The sequence below is a fragment of the Ziziphus jujuba genome, chromosome 7 (assembly GCF_031755915.1).
Source record: "Ziziphus jujuba cultivar Dongzao chromosome 7, ASM3175591v1".
In the NCBI taxonomy this organism is placed as follows: Eukaryota; Viridiplantae; Streptophyta; class Magnoliopsida; order Rosales; family Rhamnaceae; genus Ziziphus; species Ziziphus jujuba.
In genome coordinates this window covers 17,964,131-17,980,878 of record NC_083385.1, presented here as the reverse complement: position 1 = coordinate 17,980,878, position 16,748 = coordinate 17,964,131, and the positions used below count along the sequence as shown (strand labels likewise).

Below are 16,748 nucleotides of genomic sequence, written 5' to 3'. Positions count from 1 at the left end.
ACAGGTATATTAACTTCCCATGTCTCATTTGGAAGTCCATAGAGACACAAATTCTCCTTCTCTCTAAGCACAAGAAATAAGAGAACACTCAATTAAAATCATAGAAAAGTCTTAATATTATATCCATTAAGTAACACTTCAAATAAATAGACTCAAAACTAGAGCAATGTTTATGTTGATAACAAGAATATAAAACCAAAAATAAATGATCGGAAAACACATACTAAGGAATGACATTTCATCATATGCTTAGCTAAAACAGATAATATGGCCATAATATTTTATATGAACTTATTTATATAATACATAGATTGATTCAGTCAATAACAATAGAAATACCTCCAACCCTTCAATGTTGCAATGATAGTGTACTTACACATAAATTAATGAATCCAACTTCATAAAGTCATGCATTACATTTAAAATCTTGTAAGATAACATAATACACATCCTTTATCTAATTTAAACTTATCTTTCATATGCATACAACAATAATAGATATCATATTGAAATATCAAATTTAAAACTAAACAGGACATGTTACAATAACGGGATCAAATACTTGGTTTCAAATTGTATTACTCAACATAATGAGTAAGTCGACCATTATGCTGAACTGGGAATTCACATTTCCAATCTACAAGATGATACAGAAAATTTAAAACTGCTTGTCCAGATAAATTTCAAACCTTTTGTCACCTAAGCATACAAACCTTGGATGTTAATGTACCAAATCACCAAACTGGGTATTAAACCACAACACATTTGATCTTTCACAAATATATATACATATAACATATACATATCAACACAAAAACACACACATATATATATATATATATATATATATATATATATATATATATATATATATATGTATGGTGCTTCTTTGTAGATAAAGTTATAAATTGCAATTTGGTACTTTAGAAATTTAAGGAAGCTAATATACTTTTTAAGTAATCATTAATATTTAGAAATAATTATAACGTACACGAAAACAAGTAAATAACAAATGATAAAAGACCAACCAGCAACCACTAAGAAATGATTAAACAACAATTTCAAAGTCTATGGCATAAACAAAACTAGCTAATATTGCACATTTCCTCTATCCATGAGGACTTGTAGACCAACAGTGTGGGATGCAGCAAAAGAAGAAAAAAGTAAGTTATTTAGCTAACAAACAAACAAAAAGATAGAAGAAAACTGGAAAACCTTGTGTTTGGGATTCTAGAAATTTATTTATATTTTATTTTCTCAATGTTTGTTTGGGATAGAAATGGTACTGAACACTATATTTCGCTATTGATTTCCTTAAGTTGGATAAAAACCATAGCTCGTAGTCAAATACAAATAAAATAAATAAATAAATAAAAAGAATTTTAACTCACTTACTCGGAATGTACAAAGAAAGAAGCATAGGGTACCACCATGCCAGCAGTAGGAAGGGAAATAATGCCTAGCAGAATCAAATTCATGAGTTACCTCTTACCCATGTCCGGTACTCTATCATCCACCGGAGTAGTCATTGCCTGGCATGTGATTTTCATTCCCTTTCCCTTTCTTTATCCATTCCCTACCAACCTCGGCTTCATCACAAGGGCTTTTCCACTCTTCCACGAGCACAACTGAAAATTCATCATCGATGAAGAAAAACATGCACAATGAATATTCATTCAGCTCCTAAAATTATGAAATTGAATTTGTATTGTATTTAGAAAAATATTAAATATATGGATTGAGATTTTTTTTTTTATTACTTGCAAAGGGATGCTAGGAGAGAGAGTAGCGGATGATGAAGCCATCTTCATTGCTATGCGATGCAATGTGATGTGATTCTTAAAAGACTGTGAATTTTGATTAATGGCTAGCTCGGAACAGAAAGGGGAAAAAAAATTAAAATAAATCATAAAAAGGAAGAGAGGAAAAGACAAAAGAAAGGAAGAAAAAAAAAAACATAAAATGTCTTGATGAAGGAGAAGAGAAGAAGTGAGGAAAAGACAAAAGAAAGGAAGGAAAAAAAAAAAAAACTGGGTTTTGACAGGGGAACAAAAATTGCAGAGAGATGGTGGAAAAGAAAGAAAAAAAAGAAAAAAGAAAAGGAAGTGAGAAAAAGATGAAAGAAAGGAAGAAAAAAAAGAAAACCTGGGTTTTGACAACGAAAAGAAAATTGCAGAGAGGTGGTGGAAAAGACAAGAAAAGAAAGTGAACAAAAGACAAAAGAAAGGAATAAAAGACAAAAAAAAAAAAAAAAACTAAAAAAGAAGTAAAACGTCTTGATGAAGGAGAGGATAAGAGCTAGTTTGCAGAAGTATACTTTGTAGGAGCTTTTGGAAGACTGAAGGAGTTTTCGAGAAATAAAGAAATAAAAAATACAAATAAAAAATAAGTTTAATTTTGACATAAGAGTGTTTTAGGAATATAAAAAATGAGAAGGTAAAACAAAAAAGATGAAGAAGAAAAATGTATAAATCATTAAGTCTTTGCCCACGAGGGCAAAGGGCTAAATTCCCCTTAATTTATCTCTTTTGGCCCATTTGTTGAGCTCAAAATCTTAATCCATTTGCTCCCATTATTTTAATATAAAAATGCTATTTTATATATTTATATGTATAACAAGTCTCAAATGAGGACATCCTTAACTTGGGATTTCATTATGAGGATTTTGAAAGCTGTTGTCCCTCCTATCTATCTGATTAGTGGTTTGTATCACTACCTCCAAAGTCTCCATCAATGTGGGGCTTGAAGTCGATTTCTATGGAGGAAAGGGGTTGAGACAAGGAAATCAACTTCCCCCTCCCTTAATCATTTATGTTCAAGATCGTGGTATAGTATTCCCTTATTTTAGTTAACTCATAAATACATATATCACAAAATTTGCTTTCCTTCCTTTTATATACATTTTTTCTAATTTTGCTTTATATTTGAAAGAGGGAAGTATTTATATATGCATATATGTTGATGTATGGGAATTTTATTCATGCCATGTCATAATCATGTTTTATATGTATAAAGAACATGTGGATATGCATATATTGCTGTTAAGTGTTTTAATATTTGTTGTTGTGCATAAATACTCATTTTGTTACATACTTTATTGTTCATTATATGTATAAATGAATGTTTGGTTAAAGTATATTTTGGTTCGGATTTTATATATCCAGATGCATTATACTAGTTTATGTTTAAGCTGGTTGAATGCAAAATTGTATGTATTTTTTTACTTGGCTATACATATTTTTCCTTATGCAATGCTATATTTACTTGTTATATGCTTAGATGATTATTTAGTTTGAGTACCTTTATTTCAACCATTTGTATGTAAATAAGTATATATTATTTTTGTTCATCTGGATAACACTATTTTTTTCATCCATATGTATTATTTTCATTCATTCATATACACCCTTTTACCATCAAAATGACATTGTTTTACTCGTCTAGATTATACGATTGTTAACCCCTTCGGGTTATACACTTTTCTACCTTGTAGATTACACATTTCTACCATTATCTTTAAATCATGCTCTCTACTAATTTTTCTTTATTTATGGAATTATGTTGATGAGTATTCATGTTTATAGTTTCCTATTTATACTCTAGTAGCTTTTAATATACCACTTTATGTTCACTTATTCTCCTTAAGAGCCCATTATTCTTTTAGATGGTATTTTCGTGTGGTTTTTGACTAAATACTTGTTCAAAGTCAGCATTAAATTGGGAGACACCTAACTTGGTTTCACTATTCAAAGAATCCAAAAGCTTAATTTGGTAACGTGAAAGGGCTATCCGCAAAAGCTCAATCCAAATGCATATGTGAAGCCTCTCATACATTTTGACCTCAACGATAAACATATACAAATTAAAAAAATAATTAAAACTAAACAAATCTAAATATTATTTTTGATAAAAAGATGGCATTTAATAGTTTATTAATTTGTAATTTTTAACAATTAAATTTATTTATAAAATAACTTTTAAGAGAAGGAATAATTATTTTTTTACTTTTTATATTTTACATTGAGAGTATTTTTGTCATTATACAAAAAGTCATGTTACACTATCATATTTTAAAATTTAACTAAAAGAAACGAAGCATGTAGAAGAAAATTGATACTATAAAATGAATATAAGTAATTTTTAAAATACAGAGGATATAATTGGTTTTTCTTTGGTGAATAAATACAGGGGATGTACATTAAAAAAAAAAAAATTGAAACGAGAGGAGAAATTTGTATAATTAATCGATTCTTTTAATTATTTTCTCCGTAAAAAAAAATTAGAATCTTTTTTATTATTTTATACGGTACAGTAGGATTTGAAAGGGGCACGTCGTATATACAAGAAAGCGTTGTACCTCGCTTGTGACGTTTCTTGTTGAGTCTTGATAACCAAACGGAAAAAACAGGCAAGTAAGCTAAAAGTCAAAAAGGTGAAGCTGGCATGGAGGCCAATCTTTCTTGGATTATGGCATCGCCCCGTTGGATATTAAACTGTTACAATAAACTAAACATTCTGTACAGTCTCAGATTTACAGAGACTTTAAAAAAAAAAAAAAAAAAAAAAAAAAAAAAAAAAAAAAAAAAAAAAAAAAGGAAAGAACAAAAAACAAAAAAGGGGCGCAAAACACAAAATAAGTTAATCATAATAAATAATTAGTAATTTGGTGGCACGTACTCGAAGTGAGACACACTTATGGGACATAAATTATACTTCCTCTATTTAAAGTTAACCAAAAACCAAATTAGTATTTATTTTTTAATTAATAAAAAAAAGTATTTGTTCAAAAATTTTGTTATTTATCATCACTCATTAATTAGATCCATTTTTGAGATGATCAATATTAATTAAACCATTTAATTATGTTTTAACTTTTTTATATTAAAAGTTTAATATGAAAAAATGAAACTTTTAAAGAACTAATTAAATTGTTACATAAAATATGAGATGAATATTAATAATGTAAATAATATTTTTTTTATTAAATGTTGAGAATTTATATAATAACTAGTAAGGGATTAAGATGTGATAAGTTGCTTTTTATTCACAAGTAATGTTTAAATGGTTAGTCTTTCAAACTTTCTTTATTTAGAGAACTATTTTCCACTAAGGCTTCTATTTCGTTGGTCATAGCATAATATCCAAATCTTACAAAGTAATGTTTTCCATGAAATTTTGAACTCTCATTCTTAAAAATAGAATTTTACTATTTGTCATTGGTTATAATGATTACTAGTAGAATCATTGATGACATGGTTATTATTTATTACCTGTGTTTAATTACGTAATGATTTTAAAAATTAATTTGAAAATGTAAACCTTCTTAGGCAACCGATTGAATTATCAAATGTAATATGGATTTCAATAGTAATCATTATTAGTGGTGATAAATGGTATTTAAAAAAAAATAAATTTGAAGCAGACGTGATTTTACTATTTAAATATTGAGTATTGTTGTGATTCACGATTTGAGAAATTCAAACTAGATAGCTTCTATTAGATATTGCTCCGAATAAATGGCCCAATGAAAGAGATAGCCTATCCTATAAAAAGGTAAATTTTCACACTTATAATTTTTTTTTTAAGAACATCTCCTAACGGATGATATAATATATATGATAAATTATAAATATTGTTATTTGTTCAGTTAGATTTTCAGTTTTAAATCATTTATTAAATGAGAACTATAACAGTTTATATATTATTACATCCTTCATTATTTAAAAAGTTAATTTCAAAAAGAACATTAATTCAAATATAATTTAATTGTCATTCTTCTATCAAAACATTTAGATTATTTTAAAATTTACTTTATTTATTAACCTTTCATTGTTTCAAAAATATAGATTTAAAAATGTATCAATAGATTATATGACTCGTATAAAGTACTAATTAAAACTTTTGGACTAATGAACATCATATAGACTTAAAACGCTACTACATTTTCAAATCTAAAAACTTTGAAATAATCGAAAGGAGGATAAAAGGAGAGATTTCATAATTATTATTATTATTTTTTTATCAAAATATGGTGGTGACCGTGAGAAATTCCAAAAAACAGTCTATATATAACCTGAGTAGTCAGTATCTTACGTGGACGTACAGACTAATTAACATACATACACATACACGTAACATGTGTCCCTCATGCATGCAACATGAAGTTAGTGAAAGAGCAATGTGTTCGCTCGTGGGTTGCATCACCCGCAGTGCCACATATCTCCACCTTTCACCACTTTTTTGCAAACTTCAATACACACACGCACGCCTTCAATAAATTCCTTAAATTCCTCCAACCATTGATATCACCAATCTGGCCCTTCCCTTTCACAAAACACAAAAACCTCCATACTTACCCTTCACCACCAGCTCGTTACCCGTTATCTTGTCCGCAAGCCAGCTTCCTCATTTATTTTTCTAACATCTTGGCCCTCCAAACCGCCTTCACTACTCATCTTCATCATTTATATATACACACATATAGTTGGTATACTATTAGATAACCAACACATTACATTTACTTCACAGCAATCATGGTGAAGTTTCATGAAGATTTCAATAATCCTGAAGAAGAAGAAGAAGAAGAAGAAGAAGAAGAAGAAGAAGTTGGAGAAGAAATCAGCTATGATGATCTCAAGAAGCGCATGTGGAAAGACAGAGTTCTCCTCCAGAAGCTGAAGAAGAAAAGCAAAATCGAAGACCCCCAACCGCTAGCCAAACAAGACGCGTCCCGGAGGAAGAAGATGGCGAGAGCTCAGGATTCCATCCTCAAGTACATGGTGAAGATCATGGAAGTTTGCAAGGCCAAAGGTTTCGTCTACGGGATCGTCCCGGAGAAAGGCAAAGCCGTCGGAGGTTCGTCGGAAAGTTTACGCGAATGGTGGAAAGACAAAGTCCGGTTCGATCAGAACGCTCCTCCGGCACTCACCGAGGTCTTGCCGGTCGTAGAACAACTGGAAGAAGGTGAGATATGTCCTGTTTCCTGTATGCATCTCCTCCATGATTTGCAGGACACGACATTGGGATCCCTTCTTTCTGCTCTGTTGCAACACTGTGCTCCTCCACAAAGGAGATTTCCATTGGAGAAAGGTTTAGCTCCGCCATGGTGGCCCAATGGGAAAGAGCTTTGGTGGGGTGAACAAGGTGTTTCGCATGAACATGGTCCACCTCCATATAAGAAACCCCATGATCTTAAAAAGGCTTGGAAAGTCAGTGTCTTGACGGCTGTGATCAAGCACATGTCAACAGATAATATGGAGAGAATGAGAAGGTTGGTGAGGCAGTCTAAATGTTTGCAAGATAAAATGACTGCAAAAGACATTGCTACTTGGTCTAAAGTTGTTAACACTGAAGAAACACTTCTACTACTCACCGAAAAATCTCTCAAAATCTCTGAAGGGGATGAAGGTGATGGGAAAGAAGAAGAAGGAGAGAATCCCTCCAATTCAATTGTCAATGAGAAAAGGAAGAACATGTTTGATAGAGAAGCCGTCGATTTTTCACTCTATGCTTGCCAAAACACAATGTGTCCCCAGAGCGAATTGGCTCTGGGATTCTTGGACAAGAATTCAAGAACGAACCATGAATTACTATGTGCCTACCGGGGTGATAAAAATATTGATCCCTCGAGCAATACGCAGATGAAAAGCGTGACGGATTGGATGAATATGGAGCTCCCGAAGGTGAATCAGGATGGCGTTGTTGCGGTTACCAATGTAGATGGTGATGAAGAGCATTCTTGCAATGTATTGGCTGACTATTCGAGCTGGGGTAATACCATTGAAGATCTAGCTATGAATGCAGTTTTCGAGATGCCAAAGGAAAATATGGACTTGGAAGACAACCCCGTATTACACCAGCATATCTCAAATGATCAACAACAAGCAACTTCTATTTGGGATTTGGGTTTTCATTGGCCAAATCAAGCTTAGAAATATGATATATGCTAGTTATTATATGAACAAGTTTGATTTTCATATACCCATCTACGTTTCTAATTAGGTTAACTATGAAATGAATAATAATGTAGCTCATAGCTAGCTAGAAACATTTGTACAATTTCATTTAGCTCTCTTTCTATCTATCAATAAATATGTACTATAATTACAATATTATTATGTAGGTTACTCTCCAAAAATCCGTTGTGATTAATTTATATATATTTCTTGTTTTGCTTCTACAGAAAAGAAACAAAAAACATTACAGATTAACCAAAAATAGGAGGAATTAGGAGGAAGGGAAAAAAAAACGGGAAAAAAGAAGAAGAAAAAAAGTAGGGCAAAAGTCTTTCTCAAGTCCCTAATATAATATACAATTCCTTGAGGTTTTTTGATGGATTAAAACTCATATAAACTATGTCTCTGGGGTATGCAGTCCTCGTATTCCATTACTCTTGGAGCAGCATACGAAAAGCCTTTTCTAAACCTGTTGTTTTTGCTCCTTACTGAAAATATTCCACAAACTGGTCTGTGATCGAAGAATCTTGATTACCCACGAATATACGATAGTTGTTCAATTCCTATCACACCTACAAATCATTTCACAACATATAAATTGTATATAAAAAAGAATTTTTAAGTAAAAAGATCTGTCCATTTTATTAAATTATGTGTTTACGTAACAAGTATTAAGGATTTAATATATTCCATTTATGTTTTTATATTTAAATTTAGATAACAACTACTGGTCTATTTGGAAAAACATTTGACACATAAGCATTCTGATTTATCTCAAATCAACTATCCTTGATAATTAAAAGACTGACTCGCTTTCCAATTATATGGGTTACATAATATTATAAAAACAAAATAATATATGTTTTGTGTATACCATGCAGGGGTTGGGCGTTTCTTCTTGGATTTGACGGTTTCGCCAGCATAAGAGTCGGAGTTATAAGTGTATTTGTAGGTCGGTGCAAAAAAAATCTTTCCCTCATTAAACCCTTTGAATACTCTCCCTGCTTCTCGCTCCATATTCAACTGTATTACCTTATCAGGAATTAGTCAAACCAAGTGATGTAAAAAGAGCAATAAAAAACAACGACTGGTTTTTAAAACTGCTTTTAAAGTTTATCACTGAAAGAAACCATGACATCGCCATCAAGATAGCAAGCTTATATATTATTGCTCTTACTTCTAGGGATATCATTTCAAACACTTGGAATATTGTTCATATATATATATAGATATATTTGTGCATGGAAATATTACCTGTTTTAATTAAAGACGTGACAAACGTGATCTACAAATAGTATCTCCTACCACTCAAATAACATATACTAATGGATTAAAAAAATAATAGTAAAAAAGAAGAAGGAAAATCTCATTTATTTATGCGAAGTCTAAGATCAACGTTGACCTTGCTTTATGGGGGTTGCTTCCAAAATCAAACCTAAAATAATGATGATTAAACAGGCAACAACTAAATTTTCAAAACGTTTTCAATAAAAGACAAAGTGGGGGAGTGTAAGACTTTTAGCTAAATAGGATTATCAAAGCAACTAACCTGATCTTTCTCTAATAGAGTATCCCAATCGTTCTCCTCCAAAAAACCCCTTGTTTCCTCATAGCTCAAAGACACTCGGTAATTCAAATCTCCAAGCCAAATTACACGGCTACAGTATTTCAAAAAGTGAAAAAAGATCATATTATTATTTTTCATTATTCATATAATGAAACTGTGAAAAATGCAAAAAGGTATATTTTATGTAACAGGTATAGTATTTAAGCGGTATCACGTTGGATTTAATATTTGACATGTAATTTATTTAATACTAAACTCCTAAATGGCAAAAAGAAAAACAACCCATCCCACATATCATTAATTAAATGAAAGGAATACCACCTTACCATGTACCAGTTACATAAAAAAGAAGTTTTTATTTAAAGAAGCACACGTACTAGTGATCAACTATTCTTTCAGGGGCACGACATAGTGTTTTGCAAATCTTTTGGAATTGTGTGCTTTTAAGTATCTCGGCTACACCTGCGTTTCTCTTAAGCTCATCACCCTCTTTCTCTCCAGAAGCCAAGTGACTACAAACGAAGCAAAAGCTTGTTTGGTGCAATGACATGCTTATGGATATGCATCCCTGCATTTATGAATCTCCTCGTCATCATATTAATCACCCAAAAAAAAAAAAAAAAAAAGTCAACTGGTTTTCGGTATCATTGTTGATCATAACAATAAATTAGATCTTCTGCTTGTTTTTTTATTTATTTTTTTTAATTTTTTTTAATTTTTTAATTTTTTATTTTTATGCTTTAATTTTTAACACTTGAAATATATTTCAACACATATTTAAATTGAATTTATTTTATCTTTTCAATTTTTTTGTTGATGAAATGGTTTAATCTTAATCATTAAATTCACAATCCACTGCTGAGAGATTAAAAGCCAAGCATAAACAAGGGCGAAGAAAAACGAGAAGAGAATCCCGATTCTTTAAATTTTCAACCATTTGGGTATGGCTTTTAACTTTACCTTGTTTCCGAGGCAACCCATTATTCCTCTTCCAACTGAAGAGATTCTAAGATGAGCAATGTGAGGAACCAACTCTTTTCGAGTCCAAACCGACATGAAAATGCCCACCATCTGTTTGCTCGCTATGAGTCGGTTATTCATCTGGCTGGTTGAAGGACGTGAAGAAGGTATATCCGCAACCCTAAGGAATTCAACCCACGAAAGTTTAATCCAAATGCGCATGTGAAGCCCTAGCATATATTTTGACCTCAACGATAAACATATACAAATTAAAAAAAATTAATTAAAACTAAACAAATCTAAATATTATTTTTGGTAAAAAGATGACATTTAATAGTTAATTAATTTGTAATTTTTAACAATTAAATTTATTTATAAAATAACTTTTAAGGGAAAGGAATAATTTTTTTTACTTTTCATATTTTACATTGAAAGTAGTTTTATCATTATACAAAAATTAAGTCATGTTACACCATTATATTTCAAAATTTAACTAAAAGAAGCGAAGCATGTAAAAAAAGAGATTGATACTATAAAATGAATATAAGTAATTTTTAAAATACAGAGGATGTAATTGGTTTTCCGTTGGTGAATAGATACAGGGGATGTACGTTAAAAAAAAATACATATGAAACGAGAGGAGAAATTTGTATAATTAATTGATCCTTTTAATTATTTTCTCCGTCAAAAAAAAAAAAAATTATTATTTTATACGGCACAGTAAGATTTGAAAGGGGCACCTCGTATACACAACAAGATAGAGTTGTACCTCACTTGTGACGTTTCTTGTTGAGTCATGTTAACCAAGCGACAAAAAAAAAGGAAGTAAGCTAAAATTCAAAAAGGTCAAGCTGCGTGGAGGCCAATCTTTCTTGGATTATGGCATCGCTCCATTGGATATTAAACTGTTACAATAAACTAAACATTCTGTACAATCTAAGATTTACAGACTGAAAAATAAGAAAAAACAAAAAAATAAAAAATAAAAGACAAAAAACCTGGCGCAAAGCACAAAATAAGTTAATCATAATAAATAATTAGTAATTTGGTGGTACGTACACGAAGTGAGACACACTTATGGTATGGGACATAAATTATACTTCCTCTATTTAAATTACCACATATAATATGAGATGAATATTATAGATGATGAACATTAATAGTGGTAAATAATATATTTTTGTTAAATGTTGAGAATTTATATAGTAACTGGTAAGGGATTGAGATGTGATAAGTTGCTTTTTCCCCACAAGTAATGTTTACATGGTTAGTCTTTTAAACTTCTTTTATTTGGAGAACTATTTTTTACTAAAGCTTACATTTCGTTGGTCATACTATAATATCCAAATCTTATAAAGTAACATTTTGTATTAAATTTTGAACTGTAATTTTTAAAACTAGAATTTTACTATTTGTCATCAGTTATATAATTACTGATGGAATCATTGCTGACATAGTTATTATTTATTATCTGTCTTTAATTACGTAATGATTTTAAAAATTAATTTGAGAACGTAAACCTTCTTAGGCAATGCATTGAATTATCAAATGTAATATGTCTTTTGAGTATTTCTTTTTGGACGACCTAAGTTTCTTTTTACTCTGCAATTTTATTCAAAATTACAAAAATATCCTTTTATTTATTTATTTATTTTTCTTTCTTTTTCTCTTTGGGTCAGTCTCTTCTTCTAAAATTCTTTAGTCCTTGCCCTGCTATAAACACGGTACATTGGCACTTTTGCTTGAGAAAGTGCTAAATGACCAAATACTAGCACAACTCATAACGGTGAAAACCCATCAAGAAAAGCATGGGATTTGAAACAGAAACCAAATAAAATATTTCAGGCTCCAAAAAAAAAAAAAAAACTCTTTTGCAGATGGAAGCCGCGGTGTCCACGCCTCACACAAACTAAGGGTGTGGGTCTTGTTCCTCCTCTTACCGAAACTATTTGTTCACAGTTATACCAATTTCAGATCTCAAAGAAACGAAACATCTACGAGACAGAGAAAAAGAGAAAGTACCAGTGAAGTATATACAAATGTAGAAAAGGTAAAGCAGATACTATGGGTTCATCGGAAAAAAAATGCCGATGCTTATGGTAGGACTCCGAGCTATGAGTGATGAATTTGGAGGCAAAGACCGTTAGACAGAGCGAAGAGAAAAGAGAAAATGATGTTTTTGTTATTTCATATAAAATGGGATATGAAAATAAATTTTAGTCTTGCAAAACACAGGATTTAAAAAAATAAAAATAAAATAAAAAGATAAAAGGGTAATTTAGGAAATAAAAAATTTGGGGACTGTATTGAGATTTTTTGATAGTGTAGTTAGAACTTCTAAGCAACATTATGTAACACCCCGTCCCGAATCGCACCGGAATCCGTGCACGTTGACCGAGGTTGACCGTTGACCGTTGACCGAAGGGGTCAAAGTTGACTTTTTGACTCGGTGGGAATTTCGAGTTGACCAGGGTACCGTGGCGAAGTGCATGACGCCCTGAGTTCGTAAACTAGTAGCACGTCGAAAACGGAGCTACGGTTTGAAAGTTATGGGCAAAACAAGTTGAAGTGTAAACTGTCTAAAAGGTGCCGGGAGTTGACTTTTTCTTGTGATGTAATTGTGAGTTGACTCTTGTATGGTTGTAACGTACTCGTCGATACGAGTTCATAGACTAGCGGCACGCTTAAATCGGACATCCGGTTAAAAAGTTATGGACGTTTGAAGTTTACCGGATACCGTATTATTTTAATGTTTTTGGGTCGTGAACAGTGAAATGCCACGTGTCAGCTTCTGAGTGGTCCACGTGGCATGAACAGTGTCACACAGGGTTTTAATTTTGAAAAACTCTCGGGGAAGAGAGAGAAAGAGAGAGAAGAGAGAGAAAGAGAGAGAGGAGAGAGAAAGAGAGAAAGAGGACCCGCCGGCCGCCGGCCATTTTCACGTTTTTCCGGCCTAGTTACTGTACACGCGCCGGCCAGCCAGATTGCCCACCTCATTTCCGGCAAAACCTCCAAATTTCACGGCGAACGGCCGCCGGACGCGCCCGGATCGGACGTCCGAAGTTTGGCGGCGATTTTTCCCCTCCACCGCCGGCCACCGCGAATCGGCACTGTTCCGGCCATTTTCCGGCCACACGCGCCTGACATCCTTGATCCTCTCCTCAAGTCCGGCCTACCCACCAAAAATCACGACCATCGGACCACCGACGCGCCGGGATCGGAGCGTTTTCCGGCGAGGGGTCGAAAATCTTCAAACGGTGATTTCTCCGCCGTCCGACCTCCGTTTTGCTCACCATCGGTCCCGTTGGATTGCTCTCCTCACGATCTACAAATCTGCAAAATTTCACAGCAAACGGCCACCGTCGGAAATTACTGTTCCGGCGACGGTTGCCGGTGACGTGGCGGCCCGCCGGAAAGTACTGTTCTGGCGAGTACCCTGAAAATTCCGGCCAGCTCCAGTCCGCAGTGTTCGACCTCCTGAACCCAAATCCGACTTCCGTTTCCACCAATTCGCGACGGTTTGGGAGAATTGCGGAGCCGAAACCCGAAAAGCTTCCCGATAAAATTCCGACCCCGTCGGGTACGATCATCGGAAATTAAGACCGGATCTGTGATTAGCATCACTCGAGCTTCGATTCGGTATATAATTCGTAAATTTTAGTTATCGTTTGGTGTTCGCTCCCCGGGTACCCATTTGGGGATTACCCGAATAAAATATTAATATTTGTGGTTTTGGTACTGTGGATGTTTTAGGTGCACGTGCAAGTAGCGGAGTCGATCCTGCGGAGGATCTTGATTGAGATACGTGCACAAGGTGAGTGACCCACCTTCAAATTAATTTTGGGAAATTGAATTTGTGAATATAATATGTGTGTGATTTAAATATTTGGAATTTAAATTCTATGTGCCAAATATTTATTGGATTTATTGTAGAATTATTTATGAATTTATTGGATTTAAGAAAATGCGAATTCTACAAATTTATGCCGTGTGGAATTATTTTATGGTTTTGAGGATTTTGAAATTGGTGTGGTTTTAATGGTAAATTGGGCACGATTTGAATTTCAAATATTTCAAGGAAAATATTTGGTTATGTTGGTGATTTCAATTTTTATAAAATATGCCCATGAAATATTATGAGATTTGATTATGATATATTTGGATATTTGAATTGATGGATTTGAAAGTTGGTGGATTTGAAAATCATGGGATTTATGGTATTAATTATAAGGGAATTGTGGAGAATTTCCCAGTTCAAGCGGATGGATTATACCCGCTATGTTTATGAAAAATGTGAAATTTGTTTTATAATTTAAATTGTGGATTTTATGATTTTTAGATGCACCGTGCACGTACTGGTGTTCTGATTATGTGATATGGTATATGTGATATGGTTAGTGTGCACACGGTTGTGATTAGCGCGCAGGTGGGTGTGATTAGCGCGCGGTTGATATTATGAGGGTGTCCTGTGGATGCCATCGGAGAGGGCGGCCACCCCCCTTTGGCCGGGACACCAGGTTAGCAGCGGCGCAGTGGGACGCCACGCGACCGTATGCCGGTTTCTTTCTATAACCTCCTGTCTGGCGGTACCTTGGGACGCTGGGTACTGTTGGCGCCACTGGTATATAGTGGGTGCATCAAATGATTTTCAGAACTGTGTTTTAAAAATAAAATGTTTGGAAACTGAATTAGAATTAAAAATATAATTGTTACCGCTTCTGGTATTTAATTGATGTCTTGGTTTTCGGGAAATATGAATAAAGGGTTTTGTGAAAATGTTTTAAAAGGGGAACCTTTCCAACTGAGAGAATTGTAAGGGTTTTGAGAGATATTATTATTTCCAAATAATTATTATTTATATACCTATTACCGTGGTATGATAGTGTAGAGTAGTAGGGTCGCTCACTGAGATGATTAGCATCTCACACTCTTAAATTCCGTTCCTCTAGGTACCAGGTTGTCGGTGTTCACTCGGAGCGGACTTGATCTTCCTCGCTGTATTTGTTCGCGCAGTACCTTGTTCTTCTTTTACTGCAGTTGTAATATTTCGTTCACTTTTGCTGTATTCTGTATTTTGTAGTACTTCATAAAGCTCTGTATACTGTATGGGACACTTATGTATTTGTATTGCACTGGATTACTGTATTTTTATTTTGGAGTGCTGAAATTTGTGGAACCAGTTCGTCGTACTGTGGGAGGAATAAGGGAACAATTATAGAAGTGTGTTTTCAGTGCAGGAAATTTTGTGGTAAGTCCATCCCTTAGGGGAGGTTCTGCCGGATCTTCCACAGAAGGGTCCGGTAGGGTTTCCCTGGGATCAGGGCTTGTCTAGGGTTCCGGTGGGGAACTTTGGACGGGTCCTGACAGTTGGTATCAGAGCATAGGTTCTTGTAATCCTAAGGGACTGTGCATTGCTGTACAGCCCATCCGTAAATTCCTTCCTTTTGTAATCGTGCTTAAGTGTCCCTGTTTCTAAACTCCTGTTTGTTTCTTCAGTTTAATCGACTACGATGAGTCGGCGGGACACACGTAGAACTCGGGAACGCTCGGCTGAGAGTTCCGGGAGTCGATCAAGCCTTAGAGATCTGGTCTCTCAGCTAACTAGAGCCTTAGGAGGTTCAAGCTCTAGTAACCGATCCGTGGATCAGGCTCGACGTTTAGGAGCCGTGGAGTTCGATGGAAGCCAAGGCCCAGCTGCAGCCTTGAAGTGGCTATCCAGCATGGAGAAAATCTTGGAAGAGGGGATGCAGTGCCCCGATGAGGATATGGTGAGGATTTCTGGGTTCATGTTAGAGGGAGACGCCCGGAAGTGGTGGCAAATGGAGAAGACCCGCAGAAGGCATACGTGGGACCAGTTCAAGATTGCCTTCTCTACTGAGTTCTGTCCTCCTGCCTACCGTGAGGCGAGAAGGAGAGAGTTCGAGGGACTGCGCCAGGGAAACATGACGGTGACAGAGTACGAGAGGAGGTTCCGGGAGCTGTCAGAGTTCTGCATGCACTTGATTCCCGACGATCACGCGAAGAAGGTGAGGTTCATAGACGGGTTGAACGAGAGCATCGGCTACACCCTTTCTGGGTCAGTACACCCCACCTATCAGTCCGCCAGGGATGCAGCGCTCGAGCTAGAGAGACAGGCGGAGATACACAGACCCTCGAGGCGCAGACCGTTCGAAGGTTCGTACAGCGGGGTACCTCGACAGGGGGCATCTAAGAAGAGTCATAGTTCAGGCTCAGACAGTGGTGGGTTCAGCCCTCGAGGCAGATTT

The 16,748-nt window shown here is 34.4% G+C and overlaps 1 protein-coding gene and 1 pseudogene across 1 annotated transcript; one reads left to right on the top strand and one right to left on the bottom strand.

Moving 5' to 3' along the window:
* The first annotated feature begins 6,516 nt into the window (after window positions 1-6,516).
* LOC107425429 (putative ETHYLENE INSENSITIVE 3-like 4 protein) lies at window positions 6,517-8,159 on the top strand. Its single transcript, XM_016035431.3, has one exon. The coding sequence runs from the start codon at window positions 6,534-6,536 to the stop codon at window positions 7,929-7,931; it is 1,398 nt and encodes a 465-aa protein (XP_015890917.3). The 5' UTR covers window positions 6,517-6,533; the 3' UTR covers window positions 7,932-8,159.
* A 177-nt stretch (window positions 8,160-8,336) lies between these two features.
* On the bottom strand, window positions 8,337-11,280 carry LOC132804482 (type I inositol polyphosphate 5-phosphatase 5-like; annotated as a pseudogene).
* Between the last annotated feature and the right edge of the window lie 5,468 nt (window positions 11,281-16,748).

What these genes read in the sequence shown, in the direction of transcription:
- LOC107425429 (XM_016035431.3), top strand. Translation starts at nt 6,534, where the DNA reads ATGGTGAAGTTTCATGAAGATTTCAATAATCCTGAAGAAGAAGAAGAA.